This window comes from Rhineura floridana, chromosome 3 (assembly GCF_030035675.1).
Source record: "Rhineura floridana isolate rRhiFlo1 chromosome 3, rRhiFlo1.hap2, whole genome shotgun sequence".
Classification (NCBI taxonomy): Eukaryota; Metazoa; Chordata; class Lepidosauria; order Squamata; family Rhineuridae; genus Rhineura; species Rhineura floridana.
The window spans coordinates 16,357,770-16,373,017 of record NC_084482.1 but is presented as its reverse complement, the minus strand read 5'-3'; the positions used below and the strand labels follow the sequence as shown (position 1 = coordinate 16,373,017).

At 48.7% G+C, this 15,248-nt stretch overlaps 1 protein-coding gene across 7 annotated transcripts in view; it reads right to left on the bottom strand.

Annotated features, from left to right (window-relative positions):
- LRP1 (LDL receptor related protein 1) overlaps window positions 1-15,248 on the bottom strand; it is a 448,332-nt gene that overhangs the window by 6,668 nt on the left and 426,416 nt on the right. For all 7 annotated transcript variants that reach the window (XM_061614615.1, XM_061614609.1, XM_061614610.1 and 4 more), the window contains 4 exons: window positions 14,164-14,325; window positions 3,336-3,507; window positions 2,316-2,420; window positions 1,515-1,579 (listed from right to left, as the gene is read on the bottom strand). In XM_061614615.1, coding sequence (XP_061470599.1) covers window positions 1,515-1,579; window positions 2,316-2,420; window positions 3,336-3,507; window positions 14,164-14,325 — 504 coding nt within the window. The remainder of the gene's footprint in view (window positions 1-1,514; window positions 1,580-2,315; window positions 2,421-3,335; window positions 3,508-14,163; window positions 14,326-15,248) is intronic.

Genomic DNA, 15,248 nt, shown 5'->3' with positions numbered 1-15,248 from the left:
ATCAAATTGGTATCCCTCCCTCCCCATCTAAAGATGTGCAGTCCTGTCTCCCAACACCAGTGGGTTACAGTGCTGGACTAAGATCTAAGTTCAAATCCCCAGCCAGCCATGATGCCCATTGTGTGACCTTGGGCCAGACACAGTCTCTCAGCCTAACCACTTTGTAAGGATAAAATGGAAAGGGAGAATATGTGCACCACCTTGAGCAACTTGGAGGAAAGGTAGGACTGAAATGTAATAATTAATTAAGTAAGTACATTTCAGCTGCAGTATGTGGGCCTCAGCCAACCTGCTAAGCTTTTTTAAAATAATAATAGTAGTAGTAGTAGTAGTAATAATAATAATAATAAAGAAGCATCAATGTAGTAATGGTGGAGATGCTAGATTGTGGAGACAAAAGGGTGGATAGGCTGAGGAGGAGGCTTAGTACTTTTAGGCCTTGGGATGATCATCAGAACGGATCACTTGCTTAGTGTGCACTTGGGGAATGAGAGTGGAACAGATCAGCACATGCACGCACACAGACAGACCTGCCCCTCCTGCAAGCATCTGCAGGTGTGCGTGCATTTGGGCACATGGGAGGGGGGAGGCCCTTGACTGCCGTAGCATTTTGGAGAGAGAGATTGGGGGGGGGAATGTAGGTAGAACAAAGGGGGGATGCTGGCACATACACTTAGCCTCAGAGATGGGGGGCGAGCAAGTCCTGAGCTTCCTCGCTGCTCCTTGACTCCATCTGGGCTGAAGGTGAGATCTGGGCGGCCTCGCAAATAAGAAAAATTTTTAAACGGAGGTGCCAGCGAAGCAGCAGCCAAGAAAGGTAGGCAGGCAGACTGCCAGGAAGGAAGGGGGAAAGCAGCCTTTCCTTGCAGCCTTGCTTCTTTTTGCTTCATGAACATCCCTCTTCTCTTGTTCTGAGTAAGGGCATCGTCAGCAGCGGCAGTGCAAGGAGATGGGAGTTGGTGATAGCAATCCCCTCTTCTCTATGGTAGCTCCACCCTCAGCCTCCTTTGGTGTCTGCCACATGATTTATGGGCAGATGGCTGCCCTTCGTGCGCCTGAAAGACGCTTTGGCTCTTCAGCAAAAGTCCTCCCCTCTCATTTGGAGCAAGGGGGAGGTGTCGTCTGCAGCAGCAGTGGGGAGCAGACAGCAACCAGGGAGTGAAGACATTTTTTAAAAAAATTAATAAATAACTAATTTCTTTACCGCTTGCAGCCCCCTCTGGATTACTCTGCAGCCCCCCAGGGGTCACGGCCCCAGGTTGGGAGTCACTGTTCTAGTGGATTGCTCCCCATGTAAATATCTTGGGAGGGAGGTACCATTTAGATGTTCTGTCTCAAGCCACAAAATGCCATGGGCCATGTCCCTCTAACTGTGTGGATAAGTCAATGAGTACTTGCATGAGTAGATACTCCCTGATCTCTCCAGATGCATCCCAAGCCCACCTGAAACCCACACATGCACTTCACACACACAATCCCTACAGTAGCTGCCCTTGATCTCCCACTCTACGTACGGTTGGTCTGCTGCTCACTGGCCACGGATTTCTCACAGTGCTCTCCTGTCATTTCCAGTGTGCATCTGCAGAGTGAAAAGCAAGAATGTGAGCGTATTACATGGGTATTTGTGGTTATGAGAAAAGCCCAGGGAAATGTCTTGCTAGACAGGGAATATGCTTAACAGTGGAGGGGGGGAGAAAGGAAGGGATTATGCTGAGCAGGACACCACGGTAGCAGAATGGAACTGATGAATGACAGGGAAGCCAGTTATGTGTTTGACTTCAGCAAACGGTTGCAGGAAGGGTGTGCGGATTCTGCCATAATCCAACAGGCAGGAGCTGCTGCAGCATCTCTCTCATGCAGAGCCCCTGTCAGAAGGAGGCTGACAGAGCCCTGAGATGGCAGGAGAGGGTACACAGGAAGCTGCCTCATACTGAGTCAGGCCATTGGTCCATCTAACTCAGTATTGCCTGCACTGAGTGGTAGCAGCTCCTCAGGATGTCAGACACAGGTCTCTACCAGAAGATGCTGGGGATTGGGCATGGGACTTCCTGCATGCAAAGCAGATGCTCTACCACTGAGTAACAGCCCTTCCCCCAAGACAGGGCAGTGGCAGGGAAGTCCCATGAGCAGGAAAACTATGCAATTCAAGGAGATCAGTTATTTGTGAGCACGTCAATCTTAGGATGAAGGTGAGCCTGGAATTTGTGGGTAAGACAGCACATCATAGAAATCCTCACTGCCAGGTGAAGTTTTACCTCATTGCAAGTAAGCAGGTATTACCACCCCTCCCACTCCCACTTTGTCTCCCAACTTACTGGCACTCCGGCATCACGGTTTCAGCATTCATGGTGCATGTGCCCCCATTCAAGCAGTAGTTGTTGCAAGTCAAGCAACTGGGGGCTATCCTGCCATCAGGACAGCTGCCAAGTATAGAATGGAGATGTAGGTCAGTGTGGCAGAAGTTCTCCTCTACCCCACAACCAGTCCAGCCTCACTAGCCCATCTGTTCCCAATAGGTGCCTGCCTGGAGTGATAGCCCCATTTTAGCCTTACTGATCCAGCCTCCTCTCCAGCACCATCTCACTGTGTCCCCCAACATACCTTCTTTCCACCATCCCCACCCTTTTTTTGTTTAGTTCTGCTGATGGGATTCTGTCCTAATCCCTCACATGCCAGCAACAGATCTCCCCACACAACTTAACACCTAGAGACACTGTGGATAGAACAAGGACTCCCATGCTATTCCCCTGGAAAGGGCTTAAGAACTCTGTGTATGTACAGAAAAGCAACACGAGTGTGTCCAGCAACATTAGCAGCCCTGTTTCCCCAGCAACGCTATCCTAGTCCCTCCTAACAGCCACTTGGCGTCTACAGTGGCCAACTGCGTTGCATTGTCCTTCTCCAATGCCTTTATGTACAGGAGACCAGCACTAGGGATCTGCTAGAACTCTGCCCAATTTGGATTTGGTACCGAATTTACCATTAATTTGCTTATTCTCAATAGTTGAGGATCAGATTTTAATGTAGTGAGAATTTCTGTGGCTATTTTTGAAAATAGACTTTTGTTTTTTTTAAAAATCCACCTCTAAAACATCAATTGTAGGAATGAATGTATTGATATTTCCTTTAAAAATATTGATATTAATAATTCTTTTTGAGCGAAGAAACATTGATTGGTAAAAGCAGTGACTAGCGGATACTGAACGAGCTCGAATCGATGCCAGCCTACTAGATTGAAAGAATGCTTTCGAACTGGCACCAGTCAACAGATCCCATCCCTACTCAACACCAGCTCAGCCCTCTTCCCTCCCCAGCCACCAACTCTGGGCACCTACGTGCAGGTGACGCTGCCAGTCTGATTGTTGATGGAGCAGTTGCCCTTGAGACAGCGGTCGCACTTCTTATGCTGGCAGCGGTCACCATAGTAATGTGGTGGGCAGCGGCACTGGCGAGTTCCAGAAGAAGTCAACTGGCACACACCATTCTCACAGTAGTTGGAGCACTGACCTGAAAGGTAAGAATTTTGCAGGATAGCATGAAGGATGCATTTCTAAACCAAGTCCTTCGCAGAGACTCTACCTTACCCCTATTTTCCTAAACTTCTCATTGGAATCCCTTTCAACCTCCATTACATTGTCTATTTCACATTTAGTTAAAGGTTGCATTTTTAAAAAAATAAAATGTTCAAATGCTTGACAGTTATCTTACTGATGAGTTATGTGAACTGGCCCTCATGATGGATGGAAATGAAAACACAGCGATTCCTCCTGTATTGTAATTTTTGCTGAAGATACCAAAAGGGACTTTGAATATATGAAGAATTCTAAACCTTCAATTTGGTACATTACAATTAAATCAGACACTAAAAGGGCTGTTTACCTGCAGAAATTAACAGCTTCCCCCCCCCCCAACAGACATGAATTTTACTCAGCTAAGATTTCAAACAATGCCACAGAATATCTGACCAGTAAACTCTTTAGACCAACAAGTTATTGGCTTTAGATATGCAGATCAGTCCATACTGAAGGCATTGTGCACTACATCTTTACTGCCCTTTACAAAATTCACCTAGGAATAGACTGGAACGTTGGTCACTTACCGTGAAGGGTCTTTTCCTGGCAGACGAAGCCCACATAGCCTCACATTGGGTTATCATCAGTCTCCTCCAGCCCAGGCAGGAAATCTCTCTTGTTAATTTGCATGCTCCTCCTCCCTATCCCCCTCGGCATCTCCTCAGTTTCCCTGCTGGCCCAGCCCTAAGAGCCCATGGACCTGAGTAGTAAAACCTTAGAAAAAACCTTCACACAGGAAAAACAGAACAGTGTAACATGTAATAGGAAGGACCTGAGCGTTGACAGAGTGAGAGGATGAGTGCAGGGTGAGGTGTGGCTATGTGGGCTTCGCCTGCCAGAAAAAGACCCTTCACGGTAAGTGACCAACGTTCCATTTTCCCGGCAGACTCGCCCACATAGCTTCACATTGGGACCTACCAGTGCCTAAGTCAGTTGTCGGGTGGGAAGGTGCAAGCTCGCTCACTATACAGATAGGACTGATTGCAGGACACGCCGTCCAAAGGCTGCTTCAGCGGAAGCATAAGTGTTGACTTTATAATGTCTGGTGAAGGTAGATGGCACTGCCCAGGTTGCTGCTCTGCAGATCTCTGCAATGCTGGCATTAGTGGCTAGAGCTGCAGAAGCTGCGGCTGCCCTAGTGGAATGAGCTGAAATATGACTAGGAGGCCTAAGTTTTTGAGATTTGTAAGCTAATGAAATACAAGCCCTGATCCACTTGGCAATGGTGGCCGACTTTTTCCCCATGGCGGAGGCATGGAAGGAAACAAACAGACTAGAGGTCAACCTAAATGTCTTGGTGCGTGTAATGTGAATTTCAAGTGCTAGCCGCACTTCCAAGTTGTGCCACAACTTTTCAGATGGATATGATGGGTTAGGACAAAAGGAAGGGAGGACCAGTTCCTCAGACCTATGGAAGGTCAAATTGACTTTAGGGATATACGAAGGATCAGTCCTGAGTACAACTTTGTCTGGATGAAAAATGCAGAGATCGCCCTGGATGGAGAGCGCGCTGAGTTCTGTCACTCTCCTGGCAGAATAGCCACCAAAAAAGCTATTTTGAATGACAGTAATCATAGGGACACAGAGGCCAGGGGTTCAAAAGGGGGTTTAGTGAGAGCATTTAGCACCTTATGGAGGTTCCATGAAGGAAACCTGTGAATGGTGGGCGGAGAAAGTAGAGTTGCCCCTCAGAGAAAACGTTTAACATGTGGGTGGCCTGAGAGTGCCACCTGTCCTGGCCTGGAACAAATGGACGACAGAGCCGTTACTTGATGTTTCAAGGTATTGGGCTTAAGCCCTTGTTCTAAACCGTCCTGTAAAAAATGTAAAATGTCTGGGATCTCTGGCTTGGTAAAGTCCACCTTTATCCTTTTGGACCACCTGAGAAAGGCTTTCCACGTTGCTTCATAAATCCTGGTAGTGGAAGCTCATCTAGATGCTAACATAGTATCTATGATTGCTGGCAGTAGTCCCACCTTGCAGAGATGCTGCCGCTCAATCTCCATGCGGCTAGGTTGAGCCACCCGGGATCTGGATGGTTGATGGGACCCTGTGTGAGAAGATCGGTGGAGAGTGGTAGTGGTAGTGGTGGAGACAGTGTTAGATGAAGGAGTTTGGAGAACCACTCCCTCCTGGGCCACTGAGGAGCCACGAGAATAATCTCTGACTGTTCTAGCCTGACCTTTTGAAGTACTCTTGCAACGAGAGGAGTCGGAGGGAAGGCGAAGAGTAGACCCGGAGGCCACAGAGTGTTGAGCGCGTCCGTCCCTTCTGCGTCTGGAGTCTGGTACCATGAGTAAAAGCAGGGGGACTTGTGATTGAGATGGGATGCAAAGAGATTGAGGACTGGATACCCGAGACGGACCTGAATCAGTTGGAATGCTCTGTTGCTGAGAGTCCATTCTCCCGGGTGAATCTGACATCTGCTGAGAAAGTCTGCCATCATGTTCCCCTCACCCTTGATGTGTTGTGCTGTTAGAGAGGCCAAGTTGCGTTCCGCCCATGCCATGATGCCCTGCGCTTCCAGCTGGAGAGAGCGAGATCCGGATCGTTTGTTCAAATGATACTTGGTTGAAACGTTGTCGGTGAAGACTAATACATGTTTGTGAAGAAGTATGTGCCTGAACTGTTTGAGGGCAAGAGCCACTGTCCTGAGCACCAATCAATTTATGCTGCACTCTCTCCCCCGCGCCCCAGGTCCCTTGGGCCGTAAGGTGTAGGCAGTGGGCACCCCAGCCCTGAAGACTGGCATCTGTCGTGACCTGAATTCGATGGAGAAGAATGAGTGGAACTCCTTTCAGGAGGTGTCAGAGGGACAACCACCACTGAAGAGCTTGTCTGAGAGCTGCACGCAGCCAAATCCATTTGCGAAGTTTGGCCGCAATTGCCTCCTGGTGGGGAAGCAGGAGCCACTGTAGCTGTCTGGTATGAGCTCTGGCCTATGGAATTAAGTCTATACAAGATATCAGGAGGCCCAGTAGATGTGCTAGGTACCCCAGGTCTGCCTCTCTGCGTAGTATGACAGTCTGGACTGTGGCTTGGAACTTGGCAATTCTGTCTGGTGCTGGTGTGATAATCCCTGTGGAGGTGTCTATCAAGGCTCCCAGGTGAACCAGATGGAGGGAAGGAACTAGGTGGCACTTGTCAACATTGATGAGGAATCCGTGATTGCTCAGAGCAGGGTTTGCTGAATATCACTTTGTGCCTGAAGTAGAGACAGGGACCTGATCAAGAGGTCGTCTAAATATGGGTAAATGTGTATCTTTCGTTGCCTGAGGTGTGCCGCCAATGCTATCATGAGCTTGGTGAACACACGAGGTGCTGAAGCAAGCCCAAAAAGCATGGCCTTGTATTGGTAATGTCTCTGTGCATAAGCAAACCGGAGAAATTTGCGATGGCCTGGAAAAATCGGGACATGTGAATATGCCTCCTTGAGGTCTATGGAAGCCATGAAGTCTCATAAGTGCAATGTCTCCAGGATGGATTTTAAGGTTTCCATCTGAAACCTCCTGTACCGAACATACTGATTGACAGATCGAAGATTCAAAACTGCCCTGGCCCTGCCCCCTTTCTTGGGGACCAGAAATAGATGTGAGTAAAGTCTCCTCCCCTCCTCTCCCCCTGGAACCGGCTCTATTGCTTCTGCTGATAGGAGATGTTCTATTTGTTGAGTCATGTTGTGAGCCTTGGTCTGATCGCTGGAGACCGGGGTGGGATAGAAGTGATGAGAAGAGAGAGAGGAAAGTTGTAGTTTCAGCCCAAGACACTGTTTGTGTTACCCATGCATCTGAGGTCGTCTACTGCCAGACTTGGGCGAAGTCCTGCAGCCTGCTGCTGACCTTCTCGGTGCTGGCATCAGAGCCTATTCCCCTGCCAGGGTTGGCTGGGTCCCGGCTTGGAATGGGGAATGCTGGACTTCTGGAGAAACGAGATCTGTTCCATGCTGGCCTTTGTCAACGAAAGTCCTTGTAACGAAACCCCCCTCTTTGCAGACGAAAGGAATAAGAAGGTTTCATGTTAAAACGTTTATCCTCTTTCTTGGGGGCCGAAGGCATTGCCTTCCTTTTATTTTTAGTCTCCGCTAAATTTTATTCACGTTTTCCTCCCCAAACAGGTTAAGTCCTTTGAAGGGAGCTGTGGCCAGATTATTCCCAGAAGTACTGTCCACACTCCAATAAGTGAGTCACAGGGCCCTCCGAGCAACCACATTGGTGGTCATATTCCTAGCCATGAAGATCAAAGCATCCAGGGAGGCATCCGTCATAAATTCCTGGGCCATCAACTTTGACAGTAAGGTGAATAATTTGTCAGCATCCATATCTGGATCAGCCATGCCCTGAGAAAGCCACAGAAGTGAAGTCCTAGCCACCAGGGAGACAGGGGCACACACCTGTAAATCAAGTTGGCTGAGTCATAATTACATTTGAGGGCCAGTTCCGCCTTCCTTTCCCTGGTTGTTTAAGGACCGCATCTGTAGATTTAGAGAAGTAAGTGCCAGTAGTAAGATTAATGCCTGGCTGATCCACAGATGGAAGATGAATAAATTATTCCATTCCAGGTTCTAATCTATAAGTACGGGCATAGGCTGTAGCCTTTTTGCTAGTTAAAGGGGCATCCCATTCAGCTATGGCCAGCCTTCTGAATGAGTCTGGTAGTGGAATGGACTTGGATGTGACCTCCAAGGGAGGGAGAACTGCCGCCCCTTTAAGGGGTGGTTCCTGAGAAGGGTGATCAGAATGTTTGAGTCCAATTGTAGAAACAACCTTCTGAAACAGAGGGGGGAAATCTTGCACTTTGAATGGGCATGGCTCAGGGGTAGGCGTGGGCTCCCCCTCCTGGTCTGACATCGAACTCCACTGCCCATCTTCCCCCTCAAGCACCACATTCGGCGTGGGTTCAGAGAGCACAGAAATATCCAGAGGGGGAACCACTGGGTCTGTAAGATCCCAATGTGGACTACTGACTGGCTGGTCACCCACTGGAGACATGGGCAGGACCCCCCCCCCCACCTGGCAAGGTGAATACTTGAGGTGCCCCCCCGCCAGGAAACCTAGGCTGGGGCGAGGCCTTGCTTTTAGCTTTGTTGGCCTTCTTCTTATGGGACTTTTTTGATGTCTTCCTGCGGTGAGGAGGGGGTGAGGAGGAGGATGAACTTGAAGAAGACGGAGAAGGCAAACGGTGTCTATGCTTTTTTGACTTATGCCTTCGTGAACCAGCCCTTTTACCAAGTGCCTCTTTAATGGCCTCCACAAAGCCTGGAGACAAAGGGGGTCTGAAGTGTATACTTTGTGATACCTCCTCTGGACGTGATTCTGCAGGTAGCTCATCCTGTGTTTGACTCACGTGGTCCACAAGGGGGGGGGGCTGGTGGACATCCATGGTAATGCCTTCCACCTCAGAGAAAGAATGGTCACTGAGGTTTGAAGGCGGGGGGGGGGGGAACAGCTCGCACGGAGGCATTTCCTCTCCCTCCCGGCTCAGGGAGCGTCTCCCTGGTTTGTAGAAGAGCCGGGATAGTCTCCTGTGCCTGATGCAGTGCCGCGGCAGCAGCCCTGAATGGGCAGTCAGCTAGCCTCGTAGAGGAATTTGCTGATTTGGCCGTAGCCTTTGCTGCTTTGCCTCGGGTCCGTTGGCTCCTCTTGGGAGACACGGCCCGCCGGACCCATAAGCATAGATGGGGGGGGAGGGAGAGAGAGATTGAAAGAACAAAGGGAGGAAGACGCTGAAGGAACAGTGAAAAACCAGGAGAATAAGGACAAAGTAGAGATAAAAAGAAGAGGTAAGAGGGAGAAAAAACGCCTGAGGGGAAAACCAAACTGAGGAGACGCCAAGGGGGATAGGAGGAGGAGCATGCAAATTAACAAGAGAGATTTCCTGCCTGGGCTGGAGGAGACTGATGATAACCCAATGTGAGGCTATGTGGGCTTCGTCTGCCAGGAAAATATTCATTTCAGAATTTATTTTAGAAGGTTAATCATATGATTTCAAAATTAGATGGTCACTGGCCGATGTAAACAAGTTTTACAGGATTGCTTCACACTTTTTTGACCCAAAACAGCGTTGACAACCAAGGAGATTTTTTTAATCTAAATGATTTGGGGAACTTTACTATAATTTGTAGTTCTGAAAATAGGTTTTAATTTTACTCCTTGATTGTGTTGCTTGTTTTTGTGATTTATATTGGAGGAAACTAAAAAATCTGATTGACTCATGGCCAAGATTGCATGTATTCTCACCCTGCAGAACACTGGCATTGTAACAGCCAGCTCCAATCAAGATGCGAGCCAGAGATGAAGCAAGGGCTAGGCCAAAAAAGCAGCAGGAAGTGTGTGGGCAGGAGAAGGAGTCCCAAAAACTAATCTTATTTACCTGGGAGTACGCCACATTGAATTTAATAGGACTGACTTCTAAGCAGACATAGTTAGGATTCCTCTGTAAGTTTCTGAGACTGAACAAGCCTGACCTGGAAGCATTTATATGGGTTAGCCAAAATCACCTCCACCAACATCACCATCTCATTTGCAGGTGTATTTATTTATTATTTGATTTATATCCCGCCCTTATTCCGAGCAGGAGCCCAGAGCAGCAAACAAAAGCACATTAAAATATCATAAAAACAGACTTTAAAATACATTAAAACAAAACATCTTTAAAAACATTTTTTTAAAAGCTTTGAAGACATCTTTAAAAAAGAAAGGTTAAAAACATAATTGTTTAAAAAAAAAGCTTTAAAAACATACTAAAAAGCAATTCCAACACAGACACAGACTGGAATAAGGTCTCAACTTAAAAGGCTTGTTGAAAGAGGAAGGTCTTCAGTAGGTGCCAAAAGATAACAGAGATGGCACCTGTCTAATATTTAAGGGTAGGGATTTCCACAGGGTATGGGCCGCCACGCTAAAGGTCCGCTTCCTATGTTGTGCATAACAGACCTCCTGATAAGATGGTATCTGCAAGAGATCCTCACCCGCAAAGTGCAGTGATCGACTGGGTACATAAGGGATAAGACTGTCTTTCTGGTATCCTGGTCCCAAACTGTATAAGGCTTTGTACACCAAAACTAGAACCTTCAACTTAGCCCAGTAGCTAATAGGTAGCCAGTGCAATTCTTTCAGCAGCAGGGTGACATGTTGGCGATACCCTGCCCCATTGAGCAGTCTCACCACCGCATTTTGCACCAGCTGCAGCTTCCAGACCAACCTCAAGGGCAGCCCCACATAGAGAGCGTTACAGTAATCCAGCCTGGAGGTTACCAGCGCGTGGACAACAGTGGTCAGGCTATCCATCCAGAAATGGCTGCAGTTGTCTTACGAGCCAAAGCTGATAAAAGGCACTCCTAGCCACAGAGGTCACCTGGGCCTCTAGCGACAAAGATGAACCCAGGAGCACCCCCAGACTACATACCTGCTCTTTCAGAGGGAGTACGACCCCATTCAAAGCAGGTAACTGACCAATTATCTGAACTAGGGAACCACCAACCCACAGAGCCTCCCTCTTGCTAGGATTCAGACAGTTTATTGGCCCTCATCCTCAGATGCTACAGAGAAATAGAGCTGGGTGTCATCAGCGTACTGCTGACACCTCACCCCAAAGCTCCTGATGACTGCTCCCTAGGGCTTCATATAGATGTTTAACAGCATGGAGGACAAGATGGTACCCTGTGGCACCCCACAGCACAACTGCCAGGGGGGCGAAAGACAATCACCCAATGCTATTCTCTGAAAATGACCTTGGAAATAGGATCGGAACCACTGTAAAACACTGCCTCCAATACCTATCTCACCAAGTCGATCCAGAAGGATACCATGGATCAATGGCATCAAAAGCCGGTAAGAGATCAAGTAAGAGTACAGTAGGGCCCTGCTTATACAGTGGGTTCCATTCCGGACCCCCGCCATAAAGCAGAAAACGCCATAAAGCGGAACCCCATTGACTTTAATGGGCTGCATCGCATGAAAATGAGGCGAAAATGGCGCAAAACCCTTTAAAATGGAAAACGAAAGCCGCCGCATCAGTGGAACGCCTTAAAGCAGGGCCCTACTGTAACAGGGTCGCACTCCCCCTGTCCTTCTCCCGATAAAGGTCATCCATCAGGGTGACCAAGGCCGATTCAATCCCATAACCAGGCCTGAACCCTGACTGGAATGGGTCAAGATAATCTGTTTCATCCAAGAGTACTTGCAATTGCTGCGCCACAACCCTCTCAATCACCTTCCCTTAAAAGGGGGTATTTGTGACCGGTTGGTAATTGTTGCAGACCAATGGGTTCAGGGTGGGCTTTTTCAGGAGTGGTTGGATCACTGCCTCTTTCAGGGCAGCTGGAACCACTCCCTCCCGTAATGATGCATTGACCATACCCTAGATCCACTCGGTCAAACCCCCTCAGCAAGCTTTAATAAGCCAAGAAGGGCAAGGATCGAGAGGACACATTGCTGGCTGCATCATCGCAAGCACCTTATCTACGTTATCAGGCCGCATCAACTGAAACCGTTCCCAAGAAGTTGCAACAGACGTTGCACTGGACACCTCATTGGGGACTACAGTAGATGTGGATGGGGCATCAAGACTGCTACGGAGGCGAGCAACTTTGCCCTCCAAGTGCCTTGCAAACAATTCACAGTGGGCCTCTGAAGGGTCTAAAACTCCATTTCCTGGAGTTCATGTCAACAGACCCCTGACAATACGGAAAAGCTCCACTGGACAGCTACTTGAGGATGTGATGGAGGCAGAGAAGTGGGGCTTCTTTGCCGCCCTCACTGCCACACAGTAGGCACAACTATGATGTTTTACTTGTGCCCGATCAGCCTCACAGCACGTCTTTCGCCACTTGCACTCTAGCCATTGTCCAGCCTGTTTCACTGCCCTTAACTCACTGGTGTACCAAGGTGCAAACCGGGCTCCACAATGCCAGAGAGGGCGCTCAGGCACAACCATGTCAAGAGCCCAACATGCCTCACTGTTCCACAGCATGACAAGGGCTTCAACAGGGTCACCTGCTCTATCTACTGGGAACTCCCCAGGGCATTCAGGAATCCTGTAGATTCCATTAGTCTCCGGGGGCGGACTATCTTAATCTGTCCATCACCCCTGCAGGGAAGGATCAGAGCCATAAGTCTAAACTTCACTAGGAAGTGGTCTAACCATGACAATGGGTTGACATCCACATCCCTATCTCCAGACCACCCCTTCCTCCATCTGGAGCAAAAATCAAGTCGAGGGTGTGCCCTGCCCTATGCGTAGGGCCGGTGACAACTTGAGACAGCCCCATGGTCGTCATGGAGGCCCAGAAATCCCGAGCCAGGACACTAGAGGCAGCCTCAGTGTGGACACTGAAATCACCAGGACTATTGTTCTGAGCTCCTCCAATACCACAGCCAAGATGGTCTCCGCCAGCTTAGTCAGAGAAGCTGCCAGGCAGCAGGGTGGACAGTACACCAGCAGCAATCCTAGTTTACTGTCTCCTTGGCTCAACACCAGGTGCAGGCCCTCACAGCCAGCTCCAAGACAGAGTGGTTTCCTGGTGATAGAGATGGAAGTTCTGTAGACCACAGCAACTCCTCCCCCCTGTCCCTGCAGCCTGTGCTGGTGTTGCACCAAGCATCCAGGTGGGCAAAGCTGGGTCAGATCAACTACTCCCAGCTCACCCACCCAGGTCTCGGTAATACACACCAAATCGGCACCTTCATCCATGATCAAATCATGGGTAAGTGTGGTCTTATTGTGTACCGATCTGGCGTTAAACAGCAACACACACATAGGCCAGTGGGCACAGCAGATGAGCAACGAGGAACCAATCCATGAGAGGAGTAGCAGCAAGGAACAAGGCGTAGATAGCCTTGCCCTCATTTTCTATGGTAATTCACCCATGCCTCTCCTTACTAAGACTCCTCCTAAACACCTGATATGGACCCAACAAGAGCCCACCAACAAAGCCTACCTAAGCCAATTGTCCCAGTAGGCCTCTGAGAGATTTGGAAACAGTCAGACCCACTCAATATTTTGCATGGGTGTGAGTCATTTCAGCAATTTCTGTGGGGTGGTGGCTGAACTTACTGCTGGCAACAACAGGTCTCCCTCGTCACAGTCTTGGCGGCCACCATTTTTTGCCCTCCAGCTTTCCCATAGACTAAGGCATCATCACATAGCATCATCTGTAGCCAATCCATGAAAGGCTGCAATGCTTCCTACCCACGCTTTGGGCATGGGAGGAAAAGATGGCTGCCGCTTGCTAGGACTGTGGGGAGTGCTGCTGCTGCCAAGACAATGAAACAGGTGGTGGCAATGGCTAAGAAGGCAAGTCAGGTTGGACGGACATTTTGAAAAATCCCCCCCCTCCCCAAGGCTCCCAAGTTTGAGTTGAATGTTGCCTTAGCAGAAGTTTCAGCTCAGCCTTAAGGGGGCCAAGAATAATCACTAGACTTGCTGTGGCCTATTCTTATGAAGAGGCTTCCTTGGTGAACTGGCTGATCTTCCTGAAACCCCCTCCTTTGGCCAGAGTTTGTGTGTGTCTGAGTCTGTGTCTGTCTGTCACACAAGTGGAATGTCGCACCTGGAAATCCTTAGGTGGCCTTGAGAGCTGGCAGATACTTACGGTATTGGCACTTGTCACCGATGAAATCGGCCAGGCAGCGGCAATTGGGCTGGTTACCCTGGTTGACAGTGCAGCTGCCGTTGTTGAAGCAGTAGTCTGTGCACAGCTGCTTATTGCACCGAGAGCCAGTGAAGCCAGTGGGGCAGCGACAAGTGGGCATTCCTGGGGGCGGGGGGAGAAAGCAGGTATCATTAGCAGGGCTGGATCAGTGTGGCCTCTGAGGCCAACGAAAGGCACTGCAAAGAGAGCATAACGCAGAGACGGGGAAACTGGCTGTACAGATGTTGCTGGACTCCAACTCCCATCAGCCCCAAGCCAGCATGGCCGATGGGCAGGGATGATGGCAGATGTAGTCCAACAACACCTGGAAGGCCACAGGTTCCCTACCATGCAATCTTTGAGGAAGCCTAACATCCAGCGGAATGTACGTGACACCTATTGGGAATTGGCTATCCAGTGATTTCCCTGGTCAGAGATTCCATTTATTTCAAAATGGAAACATGGCAAATAGGTACAGATTTGACTACATGGGTCTTTTTTCATTGGCAGAAAAGGATGCACCTCTTTGTCCCGGCTTTTGAGGAGGGGTGAGGTGTACTGAGCTTTTAAACTTCTATTGCTCCTGCAGGTTTTATTTGTGACTTAATTCTCTATTTGGTTTTTCCTTGTCTCAATTTTATTGTTCAATTTTACTGAATAAATAAATTATAAATAAAACAAATCCACAAAGAGTCTTTGGGTGGCAGGTATTTGATTTTTATACCCTGGGATCAATCTTTTACTGCAGGGTTGGGGAACCGAATCTGGAACTGGCCTACCCTCCATGGGCCACCTGACATCACATCACATCAGATAATTTAACTCCAAAAGAAGAATCAGGAGTATACTCTAAGTGTGTTCATGAATTTTCCTTTCTTCCTTTGTGGTTCTGGCTTTCATTTAAGCCAAGGCTGCAAAGAATCCTGCCAAAAGCAGGCCTTGCAGTCAGTGCTGAATTTAAATTTGGGATTGGCTCCACTCAGGAATTCCTGAGCACAGAACTAGTCCCAGCAGGGCTTGCAACTGGACACCAAATTTAAAAGGCA